The sequence below is a fragment of the Stigmatopora argus genome, chromosome 6, assembly GCF_051989625.1.
Source record: "Stigmatopora argus isolate UIUO_Sarg chromosome 6, RoL_Sarg_1.0, whole genome shotgun sequence".
NCBI lineage: Eukaryota > Metazoa > Chordata > Actinopteri > Syngnathiformes > Syngnathidae > Stigmatopora > Stigmatopora argus.
The window spans coordinates 7,685,962-7,707,594 of NC_135392.1; the positions used below are offsets into that span (position 1 = coordinate 7,685,962).

Below are 21,633 nucleotides of genomic sequence, written 5' to 3' on the forward strand. Positions count from 1 at the left end.
GTCATTATGAGTTGGATTTTCACCAAAATATACCGGATACATTCTCATAAAAATCCTAAAATATCAAGGTAAGATATTAACAAAAAAATCTTTAGATAAGAAGTGGTAGGCAAGCAAAATGAAATCTATATCCTGCTCTAGCACCCCTACAAATAACCTTTACTTTCCTGTTTCTCACTTTATATTATACAGGTACGGTTTGTTGGTGTGTGGTGGAAAAACAAACAAAGCACAATGCTGTGTAATAAACCAGGCACGCATTCTTTTCCACTCAAGAGAATTAAATACTCATAGAGGCCCCCTCAAAAACCTGAGGTCAGACGTTCCACTGCAAACAGGTTAAAAAAATGAGCAGTTGGAATACATTTGTCTTCTATTACAACGTGTGACAATGAAAGCCGCATTCTATTGGTCAAAGTTTGAGGAGGAAGTCAGTTACACAAAGTCAGATGGTAATAAAGAGTCAGGAAGTGGTCCACATTAGGTCCAGCCAGATGACACAAAGGGCATGCACATGTGTGTTAGATAAACCTCTTGGCAAAAATAAAAAAAACTAAATAACAACTCGTATACGAGCTTGTGAACGAACAGTAGTGACAAGTTGATTTGAATAGTCTGTAGTAGTAGTATATTTGAGGATGGATATATAAGATTAGACTAGACATGAATGCACTTTTCTATGGTAGGCTAAATGAAAAAAAAAAAGATGTCAGTAACAATTCAAGCAACTTCTGGAGTAGTCAAGGACATCTTGGAACTAGGACCCTTTAACCGCCACCTTTCTGTGTGCTGTGTAAACATGCCATCAAAGTGAACTCATGACATGCAAGGATGGCCCTGAGCTGCCTGAACCCTAAATCAACAAACCTGATTCTTACAAAGACTCACAGAGAGACCTGTCTATTATGAGATAAAAAGATAAATCAAAATCATGTCCAAATGATTCAGAAATGTACATTTATGCATGATTTAACCTATGTTAATTGTGACGTCAATTGAAATTAGTAGAAGGAAAAAGGAAAAGTTTCTTGGTCTTTGAAATGTAACTTGAGCCAACAACTGTGCAGGAAACAACATTGAGCACAAAATGGAAAGCAGATGTCTGCAAATGGATGTTATATCACACAATGTTTCTCACTCATATTAAAGGCAATATATATGCAGGGCATTATTCTCATCATAAATGTGAATGATCCTGCCAAAGAAATGGCTTTGACCACCTGGGATACCTAAAAAGAGATTTTTTTTAAATATTAATTCCACATATAGAGAAAAAGAGAGGGGAAGAATATTTATAATATAAAATAAAATATTGTCCATGGTCAAAAACCTCATTCCTGATGACAATATTACAAGGGCCTGCAATAAGAATTGATGTTATATTAAAATCAATTCAAAAGTTCGTGGCAAATTGAAACAGAAATACTGCCACCTGCTGTTATTTCAAAGAGTTGCTATTGAGAAAAGGGTAGTGTACTTCTCAAGTTGAAACTGAAAACACAAAGATGTCAAGATCAGAGGAAAATAATTGAAAATATAGCTCTTGCTTACAGCAGACCGGAATTTAGTTGATATTTACATAGTTGATTATAATATTGCCATATATTCCAATCTATAAACCTATTTCAACTGCTTTGGAACCTGCAGTTTTTATTTCAGTGTTTTTTTATATATGGATTTTGACAGGCTAATGAGGTGTATTTTGTTGAAAAATTCCTATTAGACAAAGTGCACACTTTATAGTCCAGTCCGTTATCCTTTATAAACCCGAGGCACTATGAAACTACTGTAAGAAACACCTCCTTTCTTTTTTAAACACAGTAAGAAATGTGTTACACAACATAATTTATTAAACACATGACAAGTGTGCATTAATCAATTAATGTTGCAATTTGGGCTTTTTGTTCTTGCAGCAATTTATTCAACTTCCTAGTAATTTTCCTTGTGGAAGGTGTTTCGATGGAAGTGGAGTGAAAGTTGCAAAATCCACGATACGTGTTTGCAACATCGCTCTTGTTTTAAAAAGGACTTCATGATTGATCTCATGATAAGCAACTACACGGGAAACAAAATGTCAAGGAGCTCAAAAGACAGATGATAAATGAGAAACCACCTGAGGGCATCATGTCACTCGAGGAAAATGATGCAACCCATTATGCACTTCAAGTTCACTTCCTTGCATGTTAGCTTACTATTTTGCACAAATATGCGTTCGAATTGATGATTTCTACACTTGCAATTAAAAAATAGCATGCAAATGACCAACAGATTGATTAGGATTAATTTTTTCCCATGGTAAATTAGGGATTTTTTAGTTGTGTGCATTGCAGCTCTACATACTGCAAACTACAGGCACAATAATAAACATATTGTTCTATGAATACATCTCTCAGCCTGATAATTTTTGTCCAGGCTTACACATCTGTCTGCACAGCAAAAAAAACAACCTTTCAAATCTACCTGAACATGTTGTTTTAGATTATTTTTAAGTATGATTGCACGGAGAATACCGTTAAATATTTTCATTATGTTTCCCTAAAAAGAAAAAAAGTCTGGAATCATTTTACTCTCCTCTATGATGTGGAAAGCAATCACACTTGCACACAGAATGGTCTCTTTGGATCCCCAGGTACTATTCTGACCAAGGCCTGAAGGCAACACACACTCACTCGTGCATTCACCCAAACACACACCCACACCAGCCAAATGTACACACATATGTGCACACATCAAACACAATCATTTGCATGTGTATCTCCATGATACAAATGTATGCGCTAAATGTTACTCCCTTTTAGTTAGCCAAAGAAACACAGAAAAAATCTGGGATGGTGCCAGTATTTGAGGAAGAGGAATGCATCAGAGAGCAAGTAAACATGAACATTCTTCACAGTTTTAAAACACACACACACTCACAAGCACACTAAAGTCCTCATTTCCTCTGCAGGATGCCGACCTCTTCGTTGGGGAATTTAACCAACATTTCTCCTCGACCGAAAGGTAAATTGGCATTGTTCTTTGGGTGTGCGACTGACTGTGTTCTATCCTGAATGTGCTTGCACGGGCCTGCAAAAGTGGATTTTTTATTATTTATAACTGCAGCTCTTGGCAAAACGCAAAGCTTTTGCTATATCAAAAGGAGAATTGTACAATTTGATGCTAAGTACGTGCTGATTTGGATTGACTTGATGATGCAAACCGCTCTGATTTGATATTGTTATGAACACAAATTGAATGAATGGGAACGAAATGTATTGGAATTTTTTTTTTGCCCTTTTAACAAATAAAAACCTGAAAAGTGATGAGTCAAGTCACTTGGGGTATGTCTCTATTAATTTTGCACACCGAGAGACTGAAAATCCCCATTCTTCCTTGCAAAAGAGCTCGATTATTGTATTCAAAAATACATGTTATCATTTACAATGTAGTTTTTTGAAACAAACAGTAAAAAAATATCAATATGAATCCCCCTAAAACACAATTCAAACCTCAAAATTTGAGTGGTGATGTAACAAAGTAACCTTTCCCTGCAGGGTTACGTGGACGCCACCAGCTGGTCTCCATGGGAGTGCTGTGGATATTTCCTGTCCTATCGTGTGTTTTTGCGCTGGCGTCAACAACCACTCTGGCCGACATAGACTACGGCGGCGTTCCCTTGTGGATCGACCGCTTACTGGGTGAGCCCAGCGTGATGAGCCTACGCGGCCGTTTAGACGCGGCGTGGTACCGGGCCACCAACCCGCAGGCCTGCCCTCGGGGGTGCGACTGCCCCATTCAGTGGCCCACGGCCCTGTACTGTGACCATAGAGGCCTGATAGATGTCCCGAATCTTCTACCTGCCACAACACAGTACCTCTTCCTACAGGTACGACAATGTTCAATCGTCAAATTGAAGTTTGACCACTCCGCCTTTCTTTAACTTCCATCCTCTACAGAGCAACAACATCTCATCCCTAACCACCTCATTTCTGGCAAACATCACTGGACTACACTGGCTCATTCTGGACCAGAACCGGTTGAAAAGTGAATATGTGGATGAGGGTATTTTACAAAACCAGACCCAACTAGCTTATCTTTTTGCCAACCACAACCAGTTAAGCTCAATTCCCAGGAATCTGCCAGTCGGTCTTAAGCAGCTCCGACTGGCCCATAACCAAATCATCAGTGTCGGGAGAGAGACCCTGAAGAACCTGAAGAATCTGACGTTGCTTCTTCTGCAGGGGAACTTTTTGAAAACCATTAAAGAAGGAGAGCTTGCAGGTAGAAATATCTTCCTCATCATGTTGACCAATTTTTCTATTGTTTTGGTCAGCTTCGGGGCCACGAGAAGTTCGTAATATTATGAAAACAAAACAGAAACAATGGTTCAGTGCTATTCTACGTGACTTTGTCTCTGTCCGTGTGTTACAGGGCTGCATAATTTAAACTTGTTGGACTTCAGCGGGAATTCCTTCTCAACAGTCCCCAGACATTTACCCACGTCAGTGCAGCAGCTCTATCTGTCCAATAACTCCCTATCAGTCATTGATGAGGACAGTTTCATGGGATTTTCCAACCTCAAATACCTTCGTCTAAGTCGCTGCCACCTGCAAAGTCGCAAAATCCAGCCCCAGGCCTTCAACCTCTCCAGTTTGGTGGAACTAGACCTGTCCCACAACAATTTTACTACCATCCCTGAGGTCCCCACCACATTGCAGCACCTGTACCTGGAGGCAAATGAAATACAAGGTGAGCTTTGCAAGACCTCATGCCACTACTTGCATGCACAGTTTTCAGATATGCCAGAATTCCATGATGTCAAAATAAGGTTCCAATGAATTGAAAGACCTCAAGTGTAGGTAAAATACAGTTTTTCTGCCTAGTGACTGTTTTTAAGGGTGTAATTGTTTACAAGCAGTCCTAATAAGATTTTAACTTCATTATGGATCTTATGTTTGATCTAAAATACAATACTATAGATATGTATACAATATACATTAGAGTTAGTTTTTTAATATGCCAAGTAGCAAACAGCTTATATAATTTTCGATCTTGTCCAAATTTTATATTGCGATTGAAAATGTTGCACTAAGCCACATGGAATAAATGGAATAATTGTTACAAGTCAATGAGGTTGTGAGAAGCGATGTGGTCTGAAGCTACCGAAAGAAGGGAAAAGTAGGTTAGCAAAAGAAAAGACACGTTAGTATGAAAACATCTGTGATGATTTTAGACGAAAGGAAATACTGCCAGATGAGCGAGAAGCACATGCTGTTCTACTTTTTTATTTTCCTCTTTGCGTTTTCTAAACCTGCTCTTCATCACACTCACTTGCTGTACCTGCCTACGCTATCAAGTCCACAATCCAACCTTTTGTCAAGATGCAAATTGGAAAGTCATTTGGGCCTAAAGACAAGAAAATTGTAAGCAGGGAGATAGACAGAAAAACACTTGACACAAGCGCATACCTGTCAACCTCTGCCGATAACTGCCCTTATAAATGATTATGATTCCCCTTACAACCCCCCAAAAAACCTTACAAACACCGTACGAGTCGTACGGTGTTTGTAAGGTTTTTTGGGGGGTTTGTAAGGGGAATCATAATCATTTATAAGGGCAGTTATCGGCAGAGGTTGACAGGTATGCAAGCGCATTAGGGTTTTGTTATCGGCACCGCCACCGAGAGCCACATTATGACTGACAATGAAGCGCTGTGGTTATCACTGTGCCCATTTTAACCACACCATCTGTGAGTTATAATAAGAAACACATTCCGGGTGAGAGGAACTGTTGTCTCAGTTCCTCTAATGAACACCGAGGGCATGGTATGAAACCAAAGCCTTTTGCAAGAATGCAGAATTGACCATTTTTATGAATATCAATGTCTTTGCTTTAGAGTTTAATGTGACCAGTTTCTGCAGAGAAGTGGGACCGCTTACCTACTCCAGGTTGAAGATACTGCGACTGGATGGCAACAAAATGTCTTACAGGCATCTTCCTTCTGACTGGGTTTTCTGTCTGAGAGTGATTCAAAGGATTTACATTTGAATGTGCAAACAATGAAATAAATGCCTGAAAAAATAGTCCTTTATCTGGATTTAATGTACCTATTTTCTCTTGGCATTCTTTTCCAACATGTACTGTGGTATGTCAGAGTGGAATAGAACATGTGTCGGAACAGAGATGTCAGTGTTGGCACCAAGGCAGAAATTTCAGAAGGGCAACACTGACTCATTGGGTTAGACCCAAAACCGTGTGCAAAAAGGTGAACATCATAGGCAAAGGTTGCAAATCAACTCCAAAGCAGGCCAATTTATCTCCTAGGCCTAGCTGCAAAACACAGTAAAAAGAGTAGGTAACCAAAAATAATTTGACCGAATGCAATTATTTTTTACTGGATACTAGACTTCAATTTTCAAAAGCCCCTTTCAATCATCAGTGTTTCTCCTTGCCAACATATCATATATTAGATACACCTGTGCATTAACTAAGCTGCATTGCATTGTGGGATGTGGTGGCCAATTTAGCACACTATTAAAAGAAGTCAAAAATCCAGGACACGGTTGGATATGTAGAGGACAATCTCATTAATCCTTAAAAAAACAAATACTACATCTATATCAAAAGATAATTTAACATGAACTTGACTCAGAAATTTGAGCCTTACCAACTCAGTTGTCATGAGCATACCATTCCGGTTGATTGATAGTGTATAAATTTGACATTGCTAATCATGTAGTTTTTCCCTTAACTTACATTAAATTATATATTTTAGTCACAAGCCTACCATAATCTGCATTGCATATCTTTAAAAGGATCCTGTGGTGCAGGTGTCTACCCCTCCATTACGGGTGCCAGTTGACAGGCAATCATAGTTTACTTGTACAAAAAAAATGACTACAATGATGAATAATGTACTAATAATAATGCGCAAAAAGTGACTAATATGGCTGAAATACTGTCAACGGTTATGATGGAAATTACCGTTATAGTCATGCAGACATTTTCTCATATGATTGTGCAATTCAATGTCATAGTTTTGGTCTTTTGATATCTCATGCAAATTTTGTGTGTATCTGTTAAACCATAACGTTTCGACACTACTAGCTTGATTCATTTTTATTCAAAAGGAAATTGAACAACATGCAAACGCTCTATTCCAAGTAATAATTCTTAATTTTGTGTTGATGCAGTTGTCCTATGTCTTGTTTTGTTACTCTCTGCAGAACATGTAATCCACTCAAACTAATTTTTAGCTATTTTTCACTCTTCAATAAGCATTAATCTTTCTAGCGATGGCTTTGTGTTTTATCCAAACATAAATGCTGTTTTTGTGTCTGACTTTTCCACCACATCCATATTTTCCAGGTGACACCATGTCCTCTAAAAGCACTGTAAAGTGCTTATGATGGTCAGACCAGACTCATGTTGGTTAAGCCAAGTCATACACGAGGTATGAGTCTCATTCAAGACTGGAATTATTCTCTTAATGACGTATATGACATCAGCAGCACTTTTAAAGCACATCTTGTCAGTTTCACTGAAAAGAAGTAACAAGTGTTGGCCTTACAGTACATGCTAATAAGGGCACTTTAGAGAAGCTGGGAGACGGTCCAACTTTTTCCCACGAGATTTTCTCGGTAGAAGTCTTAGTTTTCATTAAGTTGTTCTGTAAAGCCAAACTTCTGCTGCATCCCTTCAAATGAGTATTAAAGGACATTCTAGTTGTCTTATGTTTTTGCTGGGAGAGACAAAGCGATGTGCCGCTTACACAATTAAAACCATATTATTCACCATAACACATTCTTCCTATTACTTATTATTTGTTTTTAATGGGCCCTGTGGAATTTGAGTGTCTTTTAAGAGAGAATAAAAATGAGAGAAACGTGAAACGGGGCAAAGAGCCACAGTATATACGAAATATGATAAGAAGCAAAATGACAATAGATAGATAGATTTTAGAAGGTTTTCAACTTCTATTGCCCTTTTTACTTCAACTGAAAACTCACGTTTTTAGATCTGGCTTGGGAATGTTCCCAATGCTGAGCTGTCTTGTCGTCTTTTATTATGTTTTCCTAGAGTCACGTTGAACCTTTGAAGTTTATCTTTCTTAATATTTTAGGCCTTTTGGGTTATATAACCACTAAAAATGATGCTGTGTCTACAGTCTATCCTAGCAAATGTCCAACAAGAGAAAATAACCTGTCAGTCTGCCAAAGACAAAAAAGCCAGGAGAAATAAAGTAATTCAATTTCTAGCAAAAATATCACCATTAAATTCAACAACAGAATGGGAGGGTTTCACCTTTGATGTATAGATTTATTTATCATAATTTGACTTGGTAGGAATGCTTTTCCGATACTGTAGAAAACTACAGTGAATGTAAAACTATGTAACATTCTGGTATTCCAATTCACAAACCCTTTTATTTTCGATTGAGATTATACTTTACAAGTTAAAACAGATAGCATGTTGTACACTAGTACGTAGTTGAATATTATAGTAAGCAGAGAGAGAAAATATTTTTTGACTTTTAACTAGCCTTCTCAAATCACTAACTATTAATTATTTCTGTGCGTGTGTGTGTGTGTGTGTGTGTGTGTGAATGTGTGTGTGTGTATGTGTGTGTGTGTGTGTGTGTGTGTGTGTGTGTGTGTGTGTGTGTGTGTGTGTGTGTTGTGACAAGATCAGATAGTATTTTCCATGACATGCATAGTTGTCAAAAGTTTTGAATGACCTGGGGATTTAAAGATCGGATTTTTGTTGGATTTTCCCTTTTGTAATGGTGTTTTACACAGAAACATGTTTTCCAAGCCAGTCTTACTTACCTGACATCACAAAAAAGTTATATAAAATGATGTCACTCATGAACCTGAAATATGCGTTAAGCTCAAAACAAATGAAATGTATTCTTGTATGTTTGGGAAGTTGCGAACGAGTTCGGTTCCTAGGCTGGCAATGTAGCCCGAATTTCCGTGTGAGTCAGATTTCACCATTGAAGTCAAACTGTGTCAAAATAATTAAAATCGATTCAAGTAACAATAAATAATTAAGCACTAGCTATGTGACGAGGACTAAAGCACGGGCGTCGTAAAGTCAAAAAGTCGTAGGTCGAGGACATGCTGTTTACAAGAAAGAAAATAAATAAATAAATACAAACACTGACTGCTGCCTCAGCAGTTTGATGGACTTAACAGGTTCCATTAGTGAACAAGCTCCATTATATTTTTTTAGTGTTTATGTGTCATGTTTATGTGTACTGTAGCACTTACCCAATCACAGTCCAAACTCATTCTACAAAGAGAAAAGAGAAATAATAAGGAACATTTTTTCCCCCTCAAATCAGCTGATTAAACAGTCTTTGCTATAGAAAAGGCAACACGCATCCAGAACTTCTGGCAACAATTACATTTTGAACTGGTTTCAGAAACAACATCTTAAGAACAATGAGCCTCAAACACTCATGCCACGGAACACATAAGCCTCTCACATTCATCTTCTTTTCACACATTTTTATCAGCATATTTTCATATAGCTTTTACCTAAAGTCAGGTAGTAGTGATAAAAATTCTCTATATAAATTGAGGTGGCTAGTAGAAAATATGATTTGAAAACACCAACAGATTTTTTAATGGCTACAAAGGAGGATTTTGACCTCTGCAGTAAATTAAATTAAAGGCAGAATACTTTTACATGTATGTATTATGCTTTGTTTGCCATACAAACTCAATTTGGCTAACAAAAACAATCTACCTAAAAAACTAGCAATACAAATAGATTGGAGATAATCCAATACAAACATAAAAAGAAATGTATGAAATGAGAAATTTTAAAAAGTATTGCATTCTGGTAGTGACCTCCAAAATGCAATAGCTCATGTTGAGGTGATAAAAGCTTGCTCGGTGTCACTTTGTAATGACTGGCACCCGCAGGACTGGAATAAATCAGTGCAAAGGATCATAATTCATTGATTTTCATACCACTCATCATATTCACAATAAAAGGGAAACCGAATATTGCTCTCTGTCTGATTCCTGATGATATACTTCTGATACAAGAGAAAAAGAACAAAAAAAATACAACAATTTGTATTGTATTTCATTCGATATTCATCAATTTATGACAAAATATATATATTTTAATGGTATTTCTTGTAACCAGACAGTGACATTACTAAAAAGCTGACATTGAGTAATTTAATAGCCAAAAACTGTTGGCAGAGAGAATTCAAAGGATTTTGGCCGGAGTTTTGGGTGCGGCATGGAAAGAAAGGAATGTTCACAAACAGCTTAGAGGATGTCATCTCCTCCTAATGTGCAACAACTTTGCAATACGACGCTATGAATGCTTGGAATATAATGTGATTTCCTCTGAGTATGGCATACCTGATCATCCATTTTTTTTCTGTGCATTGAAAGAAGAGATCATTGTTGCACAGGTGTTTGATTATCATACAAATCATTTGACTCTGGACCAGAGAGCCCAAAGCAGCCTTGCTCGCCATCTGTTTGGAAAGCAGATGTTTTAGTATGTAATAGTGAAGAAAAAAACTTTTATTGTTTCCTGCCGTAAAATAAAACGCGAGCCACCAATAAATTTCGCTCCTCTGGAATCAACATTCAGCCCTTTGTTATCCATCTGCATAGATTTGAGCAATGCGCGTCAGACAAACCTGCATTCCACAAGTCACGTGACTCACGTGTGTGCATACAGAAACAAAACACACATGCAGCCTTGTAGCTTATTAATTATCTCTTAAAAACATTTGAAACATCCCCTTGTACAAGGCCACACAAAAATACGAAATATATTCTGTTCATACTATATGAATCCTTTCTTTCCTATAATTAACAACATTAAAACACTGATGATAACATGATTGCATACCTGTCAACCTCTGCCGATAACTGCCCTTATAAATGATTATGATTCCCCTTACAAACCCCCCCAAAAACCTTACAAACACCGTACGAGTCGTACGGTGTTTGTAAGGTTTTTTGGGGGTTTGTAAGGGGAATCATAATCATTTATAAGGGCAGTTATCGGCAGAGGTTGACAGGTATGTGATTGACGATTAAAAAATATATCTTTAACAAAAATGAGATCATCACAGCAAGTGAATGGATAGAAATGTTGATTCTGGTAGAAGTCAGTTTAAACCAGATTTTTGGCCCTATTGAATTCCAGGTGATAATACACTTTTTAAGAAGTATACTTGCAATTTTTAAGTAATAATTAATTGGTGGTTTGGTCACAGTTCTCAATTTTAGGGTTAAATTTGTGTGGTTTTTCCACCTTCTCTCCAAGATTGAATTAGCATTTTTGTTTTTATTGTCATTGGGCTTGAAGCACAATGAACTCAAGCCAGCTGTGGTCCATTTGACAAAGCATGTTTAATGAACATCCGGTCTATTAGCTGGTTCATAAAAAGAAAAAAATCTGGGTTTTAGTTACAAAAAAGTTGGTTATTCAAACCTGATAAAAGGAGGAAACTCAAGCCTGTTTAACAAAGAGGTGTAATTGATGCCTGTTACTCTGGTAACTGAGTCTCTGGATCTCACCTGGTCAGGAGCAGGTTGTACTCCATGAACTTTGAGCTTTTTTCTCTTTCTCTGCCCTCTTTTAATAATGCCACACATCATTTTATTTCCTCATTCAGTCAGCAGGTGAATTTTGGGACGCCCTCTGTCGTTGCAAATAAATCTGAGACAAAACAGGGAAAAAAATGTGAATGAGAATTTCCCATTACATTAATAGACTTTTTTGTTGTTGTTGACATAAAGAAAAGTAATAGTTATAGTTGGGAGTCTTTGTATTGGTTGACATATCTTTGTAAAATATACAACAACATATGGGCACACTTAGAAAAGAGAACAGTCATGTGCAGTTGGATGCTACTAATGAAAACCACATGAGCTGAATCTAAAAGAAAGAGTGAGAAAATGAGAAGGACAGAGAATGTAAATACAATATCTGGTGTTCCATCTTCTGCACATCTTTGCTTCTGTGCAAATATTCCTCGGTGAGTACGTTTTATATTTATTTATTTTATGCAAAGGGAAGCCAAGACCGACTCTGTCAAGATTAAAAGTCATGGGTCGGGAAGAAGGAGGCGTTGTGACCTTGAAAGGGGGAGAAAAAAAACAAGCTAAACAACCCAAAGGAGGGTTGGATAGGGCGAGACTGGAGAGGAAGAGAGGGAGTGGACAGCAAAGGAAAAAGGGCAAAAGACAGAGAGAAGAAAAGACAAAACTTGAGACCTTACAAAAGAGGGCAGGTACCATGGGCAGGTAAGGAACTTTAATCATTTTTTTTTCTTTTTTTGGCATGTTTGGCTGGGAAAATAGAGGGTGTGTTGTGTGGTGAGAATGTAGCACAAACGCCAAGATGTGTTACCATGGTGACACCGTGCTATGCCATACCTGCCACCGTGTGTTACGTCTTTCTTTCCTCAAACATGAATTCCAAATATTCTACCATACCTGTTTTTATGATCATCAAACAAATGTTGCATGCAGAATGTTAATATAATGATAATTCTATCATGCTTTTTTAATGCACACCAATTTAAAAATATAATCGGAGCATCTTTTGGAGAAAAAAATCGCATTTGTATGATCTTGAGTCGAATTTGGTGTTTCTTTGCAAGCAATCAATTGAAATAAAGTCATGCAATATCAAGTGCAGTTATCAATATTAGTGAAAGGGAGAGGTGGACTGAACCGAACTTATTGATTTGTGCTGCCATGATAAAATCCTTATTATTCTCATATTATTCACTGTATTTATTTTTCTCATTTAAAGACATCCCCACATAGCCAGATGGATTTATACATGCAGATTTTTTTGCACAGCCAGCCACACCCACATGAGAACATGCTTGGCAAAAATAGAGTAAAATAAATCTGTAGAGCATATTGGTGAGACATTGACTTTGACAGAATTCTTTGCTTCTATGCCAGATTTTGGATGAGAAACATAAAAGCAACTCAGCGATTTTGTCTGGGTGACATCACTGAGCAACATCTAATTTTATATGAACTTATGTTTTTTAGTCAAAAATGACAATTGATACAAAATTGTCATTAGAACATTGTGTGTTATTTTTTAATTTATTTTTTTACATGACATCTGAAGTGTGATCATTTTTATTTCTTGTTTCAAGATGCTGGAGTTTCTTCTACAAAACTCACGTATTACTACTTATAAACCTTTACATCACAAAACAGATGGGTTTTAAGTTCAAAACATGCAGAAGGATATTAAATTTTATCACGAATGGCTAGTGATGCACCATTAGGTAGACCTGCTAATTCGAAATAAACTAATAAAACTAATAAACTAATAAAAATATATAATGCCTTTCATTTTTCCTTTTAAAGTTAGAAGCAATTTATAAGTCAAGTGCCTCAAACATGCCTCTATATTTAATCATTCAGTAACTAATACTATAATGTAGTACATGATGTTACCGTGTCTTGTGTTCAAGGAAAGAAGGTGAATCCAAACCTTCTGCATCTTTTTCCAATGGAAACTGATCAGTTAGTATTGCATAGATTAATTTTGTTTTTGTTTTTTTTGGTGCAGGAGACATGGTGGTGAGAGGGTTGCTGTTTTCTTTCTTTTTTTTTAGATCTACTTTTATGGCAAATTTTATTCGAGCATTCGAGTCAATTTATTGTAATACCATCATGCATTTCAAGCATGGTTCATACATTAAGATTTGATGTCCAGTCCAATTTAATGACAAAACAACAAGTTAAATACATATAAGAATAAAAACAGCAAGATAAACCTGGATAGAGCTTTGAATTGTACTTGCTATACGTTATATAAGATACTTGTTCTTAGAATGAACGAATTTCAACATGCAGGGATGCAACATTAATAAACAACAAATTCTAAGTAAATGATAAGTAGACAAATACAATTGTTATACATTGTTATCGAATCACGGGAAAGAAATTATCCGTGATATTCTTTTGGTGTGTGGGTACAAGGGTCTGGAAGGCTCTGGATGACTGAGAGGGAGAAGGAAAGGAAATGCTAAGGACCGCCGTCAGAGAGAAGTTCATGTTTGTTTTTCCAGGCAGAACAAATGATGTGATTCATAGATGCTTACTGAAGACTTGCAGAATTGTCCTAATCTAGTGATTAGAATTTACTGTTTTTTGGCATGACAGATCCCCATCTGCATTTTCAAGAAATTCATCCATGACACTGCATTAGTTGGTTGGTTTAAGCTACACGGAACTCTATGAAAGCTTATTCATCAAATGTGTGCAAGTGCAAAGACTTGGCAAGTTTCAGACCCACGCTCTTCCCTTGCTCATGTCTCCCTACGGAGCCAGCCGGACAAACGAGTCCTTATCCCTTCCCTGATTCTTTAAACAGCGTTCCTTTTTTCCCACTCAACTGTTAATTTCCTGTCTTACTTACTCTTAGAGTATCTGATAATATGAGTACAAAGTTTCCACACAAGCTCCAAATAAGTTAACATTTAAAAAAAAATGCTGTGCTTCATTACAAGCAAAAATACTATTCCAGTGCCAATGATAGATACCTAGAAGTTATGGCTCTAGAGCCGCATGTGGATCCTTTCATCCTGTAGTATGTGTGTGTGTTTGTGCCTGATTAAATTTAAAATGACTAAATATTAACAACAATATGATTAATTACAGGCTTTTAAAATGTATTTGTCCTAAAAACTGCTTTTACTCATGTATACATATATTTTTTACGGATTTTATGAAGCAATTGTATGGAATTCTTTGAATTAAATTAACAGATATTTGAGAGGCTTGCAACTCCAAGTAACCAAAAACTATGTACTTTAGGTGGTCTCCTTTTTTCAACATTTCATTTTAAGTTGTATTTTGTCTTGTGCCTTGATGTGAGGGATTATTTAACAATGCATTATATGTTTTTGCACAATCCCACAATTTTTAATCAATCTATATATATAAATAATGGCAAACACGTATAACAAGAACATTGTTGTTAATGTTCACGGTGCAGGATGAAGGCCCACGTAGGACTCTCCTCTGCCTTGGTACTGCTCCTTTTGATAGCAGCGGTGGTCGGCCAGAGGACCCGGCCAAGAAAGCCCACCAGGCGCCCCGCCATCCACAGAACGCCCTCCGTCTCTCAAGCCGAGCCGCAGGAGCCGACGGACATCCCCCCGCTCATCCTTGGACCGCCTTCCCCTTATCCCGACTGCCCCAGGGAGTGTTTATGTTCTCCAAACTATCCAAACTCTCTAAACTGTGAAAACCGAAATATTCGTACAATCCCGGTCATCCCGTCAAGAAGCCACTATCTGTACCTTCAAAACAACTACATCTCCGAGGTAACAGCAGAAGCTTTCCTAAATGCCTCAGACGTTCGCTGGATCAACCTGGCAAACAATCGCATCCAACGAATAGACAAACAGGTAGGACAGCTTCCATTTTTGCGTCACTTAGTTGAGTGTTGCCAAACGCTTCGGGCCCTTCTATTTATAAACATTGTGTAGGTGTTCCAGAAGATCCCAGCTCTCTTGTATCTCTACGTTCAACGTAACCAGCTTAAAGAGGTGCCCTCGGGCCTCCCCGCGAGTCTGGAACAGCTCCGTCTCAGTAAGAATCGAATTTCCAAAATACCTGCAGGGGCCCTCAGTAAGATGGGAAACCTGACCCTCCTTGACCTCTACTACAACCAGGTGAAACATAAAACCTTGTGTGTCTCTTCTGTGTGACTTGCGTCAATTTGCTGAGGATGCCTTTCTTCTCAGCTGAGTGACAGTGACCTGAGCAAAAACACCTTCAAGGATTTGTCCAACCTGATGCAGCTGAATTTGGCCCACAACGCGCTAAAGAAGATGCCTTCTGGCGTACCCAACAGCCTCATACAGCTATTTCTTGACAAAAACCGGATCGAAGACATCCCAAAGTAAGTTTAAAAAGTTCTGTGGCCTCACAGCGAAAGGTCATCAACACACTACATGGTGTTCTTTAAGATATGAATCCGTTAAGATCTGAAAATGTGAAATCCATTCCTGTCAACGTTGGCCAATTGCTCCCCTTATTAATGATTGCAATTACCCTTAAGTGATAATAAACCGTACAAATGCAACGCAGCGCATAGTTACTCACATAGGGCGCACTTAAAAGTCTAAAATGTTCCCCAATGTGGATGTACGTAGTGCCCAATCAGTCAGTGCGCTTTTTTATGAACTAAATTCACGATTCTGTAGATGTCACTGTTTGACGCTGACAGCTTGACTCTCTAAGTATACATTGCTTGCTGACACGTTATATTTGTATAGTGAAAAGGCGGATGTGTGATAGGGAAATGCGCGTGCGCATATCACGCTTAAAGCATGACAATATTAGCAATTATTTCGTCTGCTACCAGAGATCCAGACGATCCGGATTAGAGCCAAAATGGGTAAACATTTTTTTCCCGTACAAAAGTTGTTATACGGCTTACACAATTTGAAATGATAAAAACATGTAAAATACGGGAAAAACGTGTAAGTTGACAGGTATGAAAGTCATACATTAACCCTAACCCCTGTTTTTATTTTAATCCATTTTCCTTCATAACAGAATTCTAATTTGAGTTACTGCTCTTTCTCTCTGATACTTTGATTGTTAAAATATTAATCAGATAGACAACAATTTTCAGACCTTTACCCTCTACTGGTCTCCAAGCCTACTGCTCATATAGGAAAATATGGAATTTTATTTTAACATTAAATATTATGTTAACCACTACTCAACGTCCAAATCAAATCTGTCCACTATTATCAAGTGGTGCAGGTTCAATAAATATGAGTTCTCATGAATGTTATCTTTTTATTAAGAGACTACTTTCAAGGCTTTGCTCACCTGGCCTTCGTGAGGCTGAACTACAACCATCTGAGTGACAAAGGCGTCCCCAGGGCTGTGTTCAACATCTCCAGCTTGCTGGAACTGCAGCTCGCCCACAACCACCTGGCCTCCATTCCTCTCTTCAGCGCCCACTTGGAGCATCTCCACCTCAATCACAACACCATTGACAGTAAGCCAAAACAAATTCACTGCTTGCCCATGTGTATTCTAGGTTGTTTTATTTTGTAATATGACTATACCTACTGTGCTTTTGCCGATCATGCAAGATGACACTTGTGTAATCTGCGAAGTCCCGCAGGAAATACTTCCCTTGGATTGACTGCAAATGAGCCGATTTCAAAACACACTTAGAGCCGAAATCAACACATGCAACTGTCTTTTTTTTTTCCATACAAACTTTTGGTCACAATCCATAGCTCGTGACCAGAGGTCGTTAAGCACTCCAGCCAGAGAGAGTTGAAGATCGCAGCCCAGGGAAGCCATCAAAAGTACATAATCTGCAAAAAACGATCAAACGTATACTTGAAACCCAAACATTTACACGATACATCACTTTAGGATCACGCATTCACATCAAATGAAGTTTGTTGTCATCAAATCATAAAATAATTGTGGCATATAACAAATTTTAGGGATGTTCCAAATACTAGACCCATGTATAAATTATTTTGAACCTGGTTGATTTCTGGTGATAGTCCTTCACTGGAACCTCTCTGACAAAATAAAAGCAGCCGAGAGATTATAAAAAAAAATGCCTACAACTAAAGAAATTGAAGAACTGAGCTTACAAAAATGATCACAAAAACACAGTGACAACTCTTCCAGAAGGTCACCAATGAATCTAGGAGAACATTAAAAATACTGCAGGCCTCAGATAAAGACAGTGTATAAAAAAGGGGGAAAACTGGCCAAAAATGTCACAAAATAAAAAATAAATAAAAAATCTTTGGGGTTTAGAACTTTGTCGTATTATAAACACTCCAATATCCCTGGGTATCTTTTTTGAATTATTGTTTTCTTTGGCTTTATAATAGAATATTTTCGATCAAAGTCGAACACTGTAAACACCATTTTCAACCTAGTAATAACCAATGTCTGATAAATATAATAGCATAATATTTGGACATATTTCCACGCATTCGGAGAGACGAAAGTTAAACTAAAATGTTCTAATGCTGGAATATGAACCTTCACAGACTCAACCGTTTACATTTGATCTGTATAAACTAAAACCAAGGTCAAATATATTAAACAGCCTCTCGCCATTGCTGTAGACAACGCAATAACGAAGTAGTGATGTCAAAAATTCACTTGTACTACAATTGATTCCACATACAGTAAGTGAACCTGGAAACTACTACCTCAGATCAGATTTTCCACTATGATGAAACCGTTACTTTCGAACAACGGGTACACTTTTCGCCCACAGATATCAACGGCACCCAGATCTGCCCACGTAACCTGCAGGCCGACATGAGTGACCACAGCCAGATTCCAAGACTAAGGTGAGTGGTGGAGTCAAATGGGCAACCCAAAAAAAAGAACTAAAGAAGACTTACAATATCACGAAGCTGTCAAACGCCGTACTGAATTTTGTATCGCCTCAGGTACTTGCGTTTGGATGGAAATCAACTTAGCGCCCCCATACCGCGGGATGTCATCATGTGCTTCAGACATCTCCACTCTATTGTGATTTAGGGAAACCTTTCCTTGAAGGAAGAGGGCGTGCACTTACACACACCCCCGCGCCCACTCCACGTGCTCAGTGATGCCCAAGGCATTCCCGTGCAATCTGTGAAATTCTCTTTTTGATACTTCAATGGCTTGGAAGATTCCAAAGTTTCACTGATTTCACAGGTAGCATCGGGACGCTTGCCAAAAACAGCACACCACTTATACTTGAAATTGACTGAATTAAAAGTGCCAGATGAGTAAATATGAATTCCCAATGAATCCATCCTTTGGCTCACATCACTCAAGGTTAATTTTTCTATTTTTTTTTTCTTGACATGGGTTACCGTTACCTAAATTGCTGAAATTTGTTCATGCACTCCAGCTTTCCATCAAAATGAATCAAAATCATACATAAATATAATGTCCCTTGAGTTGAAATGACTGTAATGCAGATGAAGCATAATTACGGACAAACTATTTGGCACACGCTAGCTATTAAAGGTTCAAAGATTGCAATTATTGTAAAGGTTCATCTTTTTCTTTTTGCTTTTCCTTACCAGCGTCATTGTGGTTAAAAATTCCATCAAACTACGCACTCTCTAAAATTAACCCAATGTTTATTTTAGTCTAAAAGACTACATAAATATCAATTTATTTTAAGAGACTTCAAAGAAGATTGAAAGAATAAAGTCATTATAAATGAAGGGTGTTGATACTTAATTACACTCCATATTCAGTCAAACCAGGAATAGAGTCAGCATTTCCGAAAAGGAAGCACAAAAATGAGTGCCAATCGCGATACAATAACAATATATAATCTTTCAAATTGTAATTAGCCATGAAACAGGTGTAACGTGTTAAAAAAAATAAAAGGTCAAGGTCAAAAAGATCAGAAAAGGAATTTGGTTGTAACCTAAGAAGAAATAATGGGACAATAAAATTTGCAACAGTACTTTAATCGAGGTTTTAATCCTTGTTGGATTACGACCTTTCTGTGTGGAGTTTGCATGTTCTCCCTGGGCCTGTGCGGCTTTCCCCCGGGTACTCCGGTTTCCTCCCACATTACAAAAACATGCATAGTAGGCTGATAGGACACTCTAAATTGCCCCTAGGAATGGGTGCGAGTGTGCATGGTGGTCCGTCTCCTTGTGCCCTGCGATCGGCTGGCCACCAATTCAGGGTGTCCCCCCGCCTCTGTCAGCTAGGATAGGCCCCAGCACCCCCCGCAACCCTGAGGATAAAGCGGTTCAGAAAATGAGAGAAAAATGAAATAGTAGGATGTAAAATGTCCTTTTTCAGAGGGGTCACAGGGGCATCGGGAACAATGTCGATTTTTAAAAGTACATTTTGGTCAAAAAATACTAAATAAATAATAATAATAATAATCCCTGCCTCTGGCCCGGAGTCAGGTGGGATAGGCTCCAGCACTCCCCGTATTCCTAATTAAAGCAGGTAAAGCGGTCCAGAAAATGAATGAATGAATGAATATTAATATTTTGTAAAAAATCAACAACATCCATTTACGTAATTGATTTGAGAATTGACACTTGGACTTTCCAGAGTTTCATGTCAGTTTTTCTTCCCACCAGTCTAGTCACCCTCTGCTGGGTGTAATAACATTGTGTGGTGCGAGTCAAGATTTGCAGCCATCACGAAATGCATTTCAGTGTAATTGCAGGCTCTTTCTTGATCACAATGCATCATGATGCGAATAATTTGTTGTGGTTTGTTAGATTGATTTGATGAAGGGAAAAAAAGGAAAAATTAACAACCGTGAAGATGGCAGAGGGCTATTATTATTATTATTAGGGTTCTAACTGGCATCAGGGTCACAAATCTTTAGTAGAATTCAGATATGAATAATACTTGGGTTAGGCTTAGTCTTTCCTGTAAAGACTTGCTTTATTTTTGGATAATGGATATTTTCTCTCTGCCAAAGTATTACAGGAAGATGTAATTTTATCTCATTCAGAAATCAAATTACAAAAATAACTGATTTTCCAATGCTGACAGAACAAAAGACAATGAATAATAAATAAAAAATAATAACATTCTATCCTATATAAATGTTCTATTCTTCAACCATTGAACCGTTTTCGACCGTTATGGAGAGCAAGAGATGTATATCCGTTTTAGGTAAGCAGCCAGTTATGACAAATCACTAATCCCAAAAAGCACAACTTTTCCACTCATGACTTCTTCTAGTAAAGTTTTGAAAACATCATTCAGTGGATTTAGCAGCTAAGCAAGTTGACAATAAAGTCCCTGGACTTCTCTTGCTGGAGAGGGAAAACGTTACAATGCGTTTAAAAAAAACTATTTGACTATATTGAGGCTATGCTTTAGCTTTAGGTGAATATATAGAAGAAATGTGTTAAAAAAAAGTTGGCTTTGGATTTATTGTATTGTAGTTATCTAACGGGATCTAGAATGCTGCCAAGGCAGAACAAGTTTGATTAAAACAGAAGAGTGATGTCACATTTGAATGAGTCATTAAAATAATTATGTAGGATATGGGGAAGGAACACTTTCACTCATTTCACTTCCAGATGAGTTACCTGTTCCAACACATCCTCATTGTCCAATTTTTGGAATTATTCCAAAAAGTATCACAAAAATTCCCCGTGGCTGCACTATAAGACCAGACAGCATGGAGGCAGACAGACACAAACAGCCTTGGATCCTACTCAGAATACAGGTGAACACACAGGTGAGTGCGAGCACAGCGGTGGTTGGTGTTGAGACATAGCTGATGCCTGACAGCATCACTAATAGCAGCATGATGAATAACCAGTCTTTATTTTAGGATGACACAGATTAATGACGAGGCATCTGTTTGTTTTGTGGCCGCGGCACTGTGTTGCATGATATTATTACTATCCAACTATTATGGCTACTTTATTATGGCTGTTTTATCAATGGGTTCTGAAACCGGGAGATTGGAGCGCAACATTACTTTGTATTGTGAAAATGACATAAAATAAGGTTAGACAGCATCACAAATCTATCCTTTCTCTTAATGGCTGGCATTGAGGGTGATAGATATATGAACAAAAGATTGGATTTTACATTAGTAACCATAAATAGCTCATACTTTCTCAATGAA

At 37.7% G+C, this 21,633-nt stretch overlaps 3 protein-coding genes across 9 annotated transcripts in view; 2 read left to right on the forward strand and 1 right to left on the reverse strand.

The window, feature by feature from the left end:
- The window catches only part of fmoda (fibromodulin a), a 37,017-nt gene that overhangs the window by 3,950 nt on the left and 11,434 nt on the right, over positions 1–21,633 (reverse strand). For 3 of the 7 annotated variants that reach the window (XM_077603096.1, XM_077603099.1, XM_077603097.1), the window contains 8 exons: positions 17,251–17,350; positions 17,097–17,172; positions 16,851–17,000; positions 11,541–11,682; positions 10,365–10,483; positions 9,252–9,273; positions 6,087–6,309; positions 5,919–5,997 (listed from right to left, as the gene is read on the reverse strand). The gene's annotated coding sequence lies outside the window, so the exon portion shown is untranslated. Of the gene's footprint in view, positions 1–5,918; positions 5,998–6,086; positions 6,994–9,251; positions 9,274–10,364; positions 10,484–11,540; positions 11,683–16,850; positions 17,001–17,092; positions 17,173–17,246; positions 17,351–21,633 lie in introns of those variants that run through there. The other 4 variants (XM_077603098.1, XM_077603101.1, XM_077603100.1 and 1 more) reach the window with 4 other exon arrangements.
- LOC144075744 (lumican) lies at positions 2,901–7,778 on the forward strand. Its single transcript, XM_077603094.1, has 5 exons — positions 2,901–3,000; positions 3,534–3,865; positions 3,936–4,260; positions 4,411–4,728; positions 5,876–7,778. Exons 1-5 carry the CDS (start codon positions 2,949–2,951, stop codon positions 6,025–6,027), a joined length of 1,179 nt encoding a protein of 392 aa, XP_077459220.1. The 5' UTR covers positions 2,901–2,948; the 3' UTR covers positions 6,028–7,778.
- Positions 12,162–18,718, forward strand: prelp (proline/arginine-rich end leucine-rich repeat protein). Its single transcript, XM_077603095.1, has 7 exons — positions 12,162–12,269; positions 14,998–15,412; positions 15,494–15,679; positions 15,752–15,909; positions 16,826–17,022; positions 18,283–18,358; positions 18,461–18,718. The coding sequence occupies exons 1-7, from the start codon at positions 12,262–12,264 to the stop codon at positions 18,549–18,551; spliced, it is 1,131 nt and encodes a 376-aa protein (XP_077459221.1). The 5' UTR covers positions 12,162–12,261; the 3' UTR covers positions 18,552–18,718.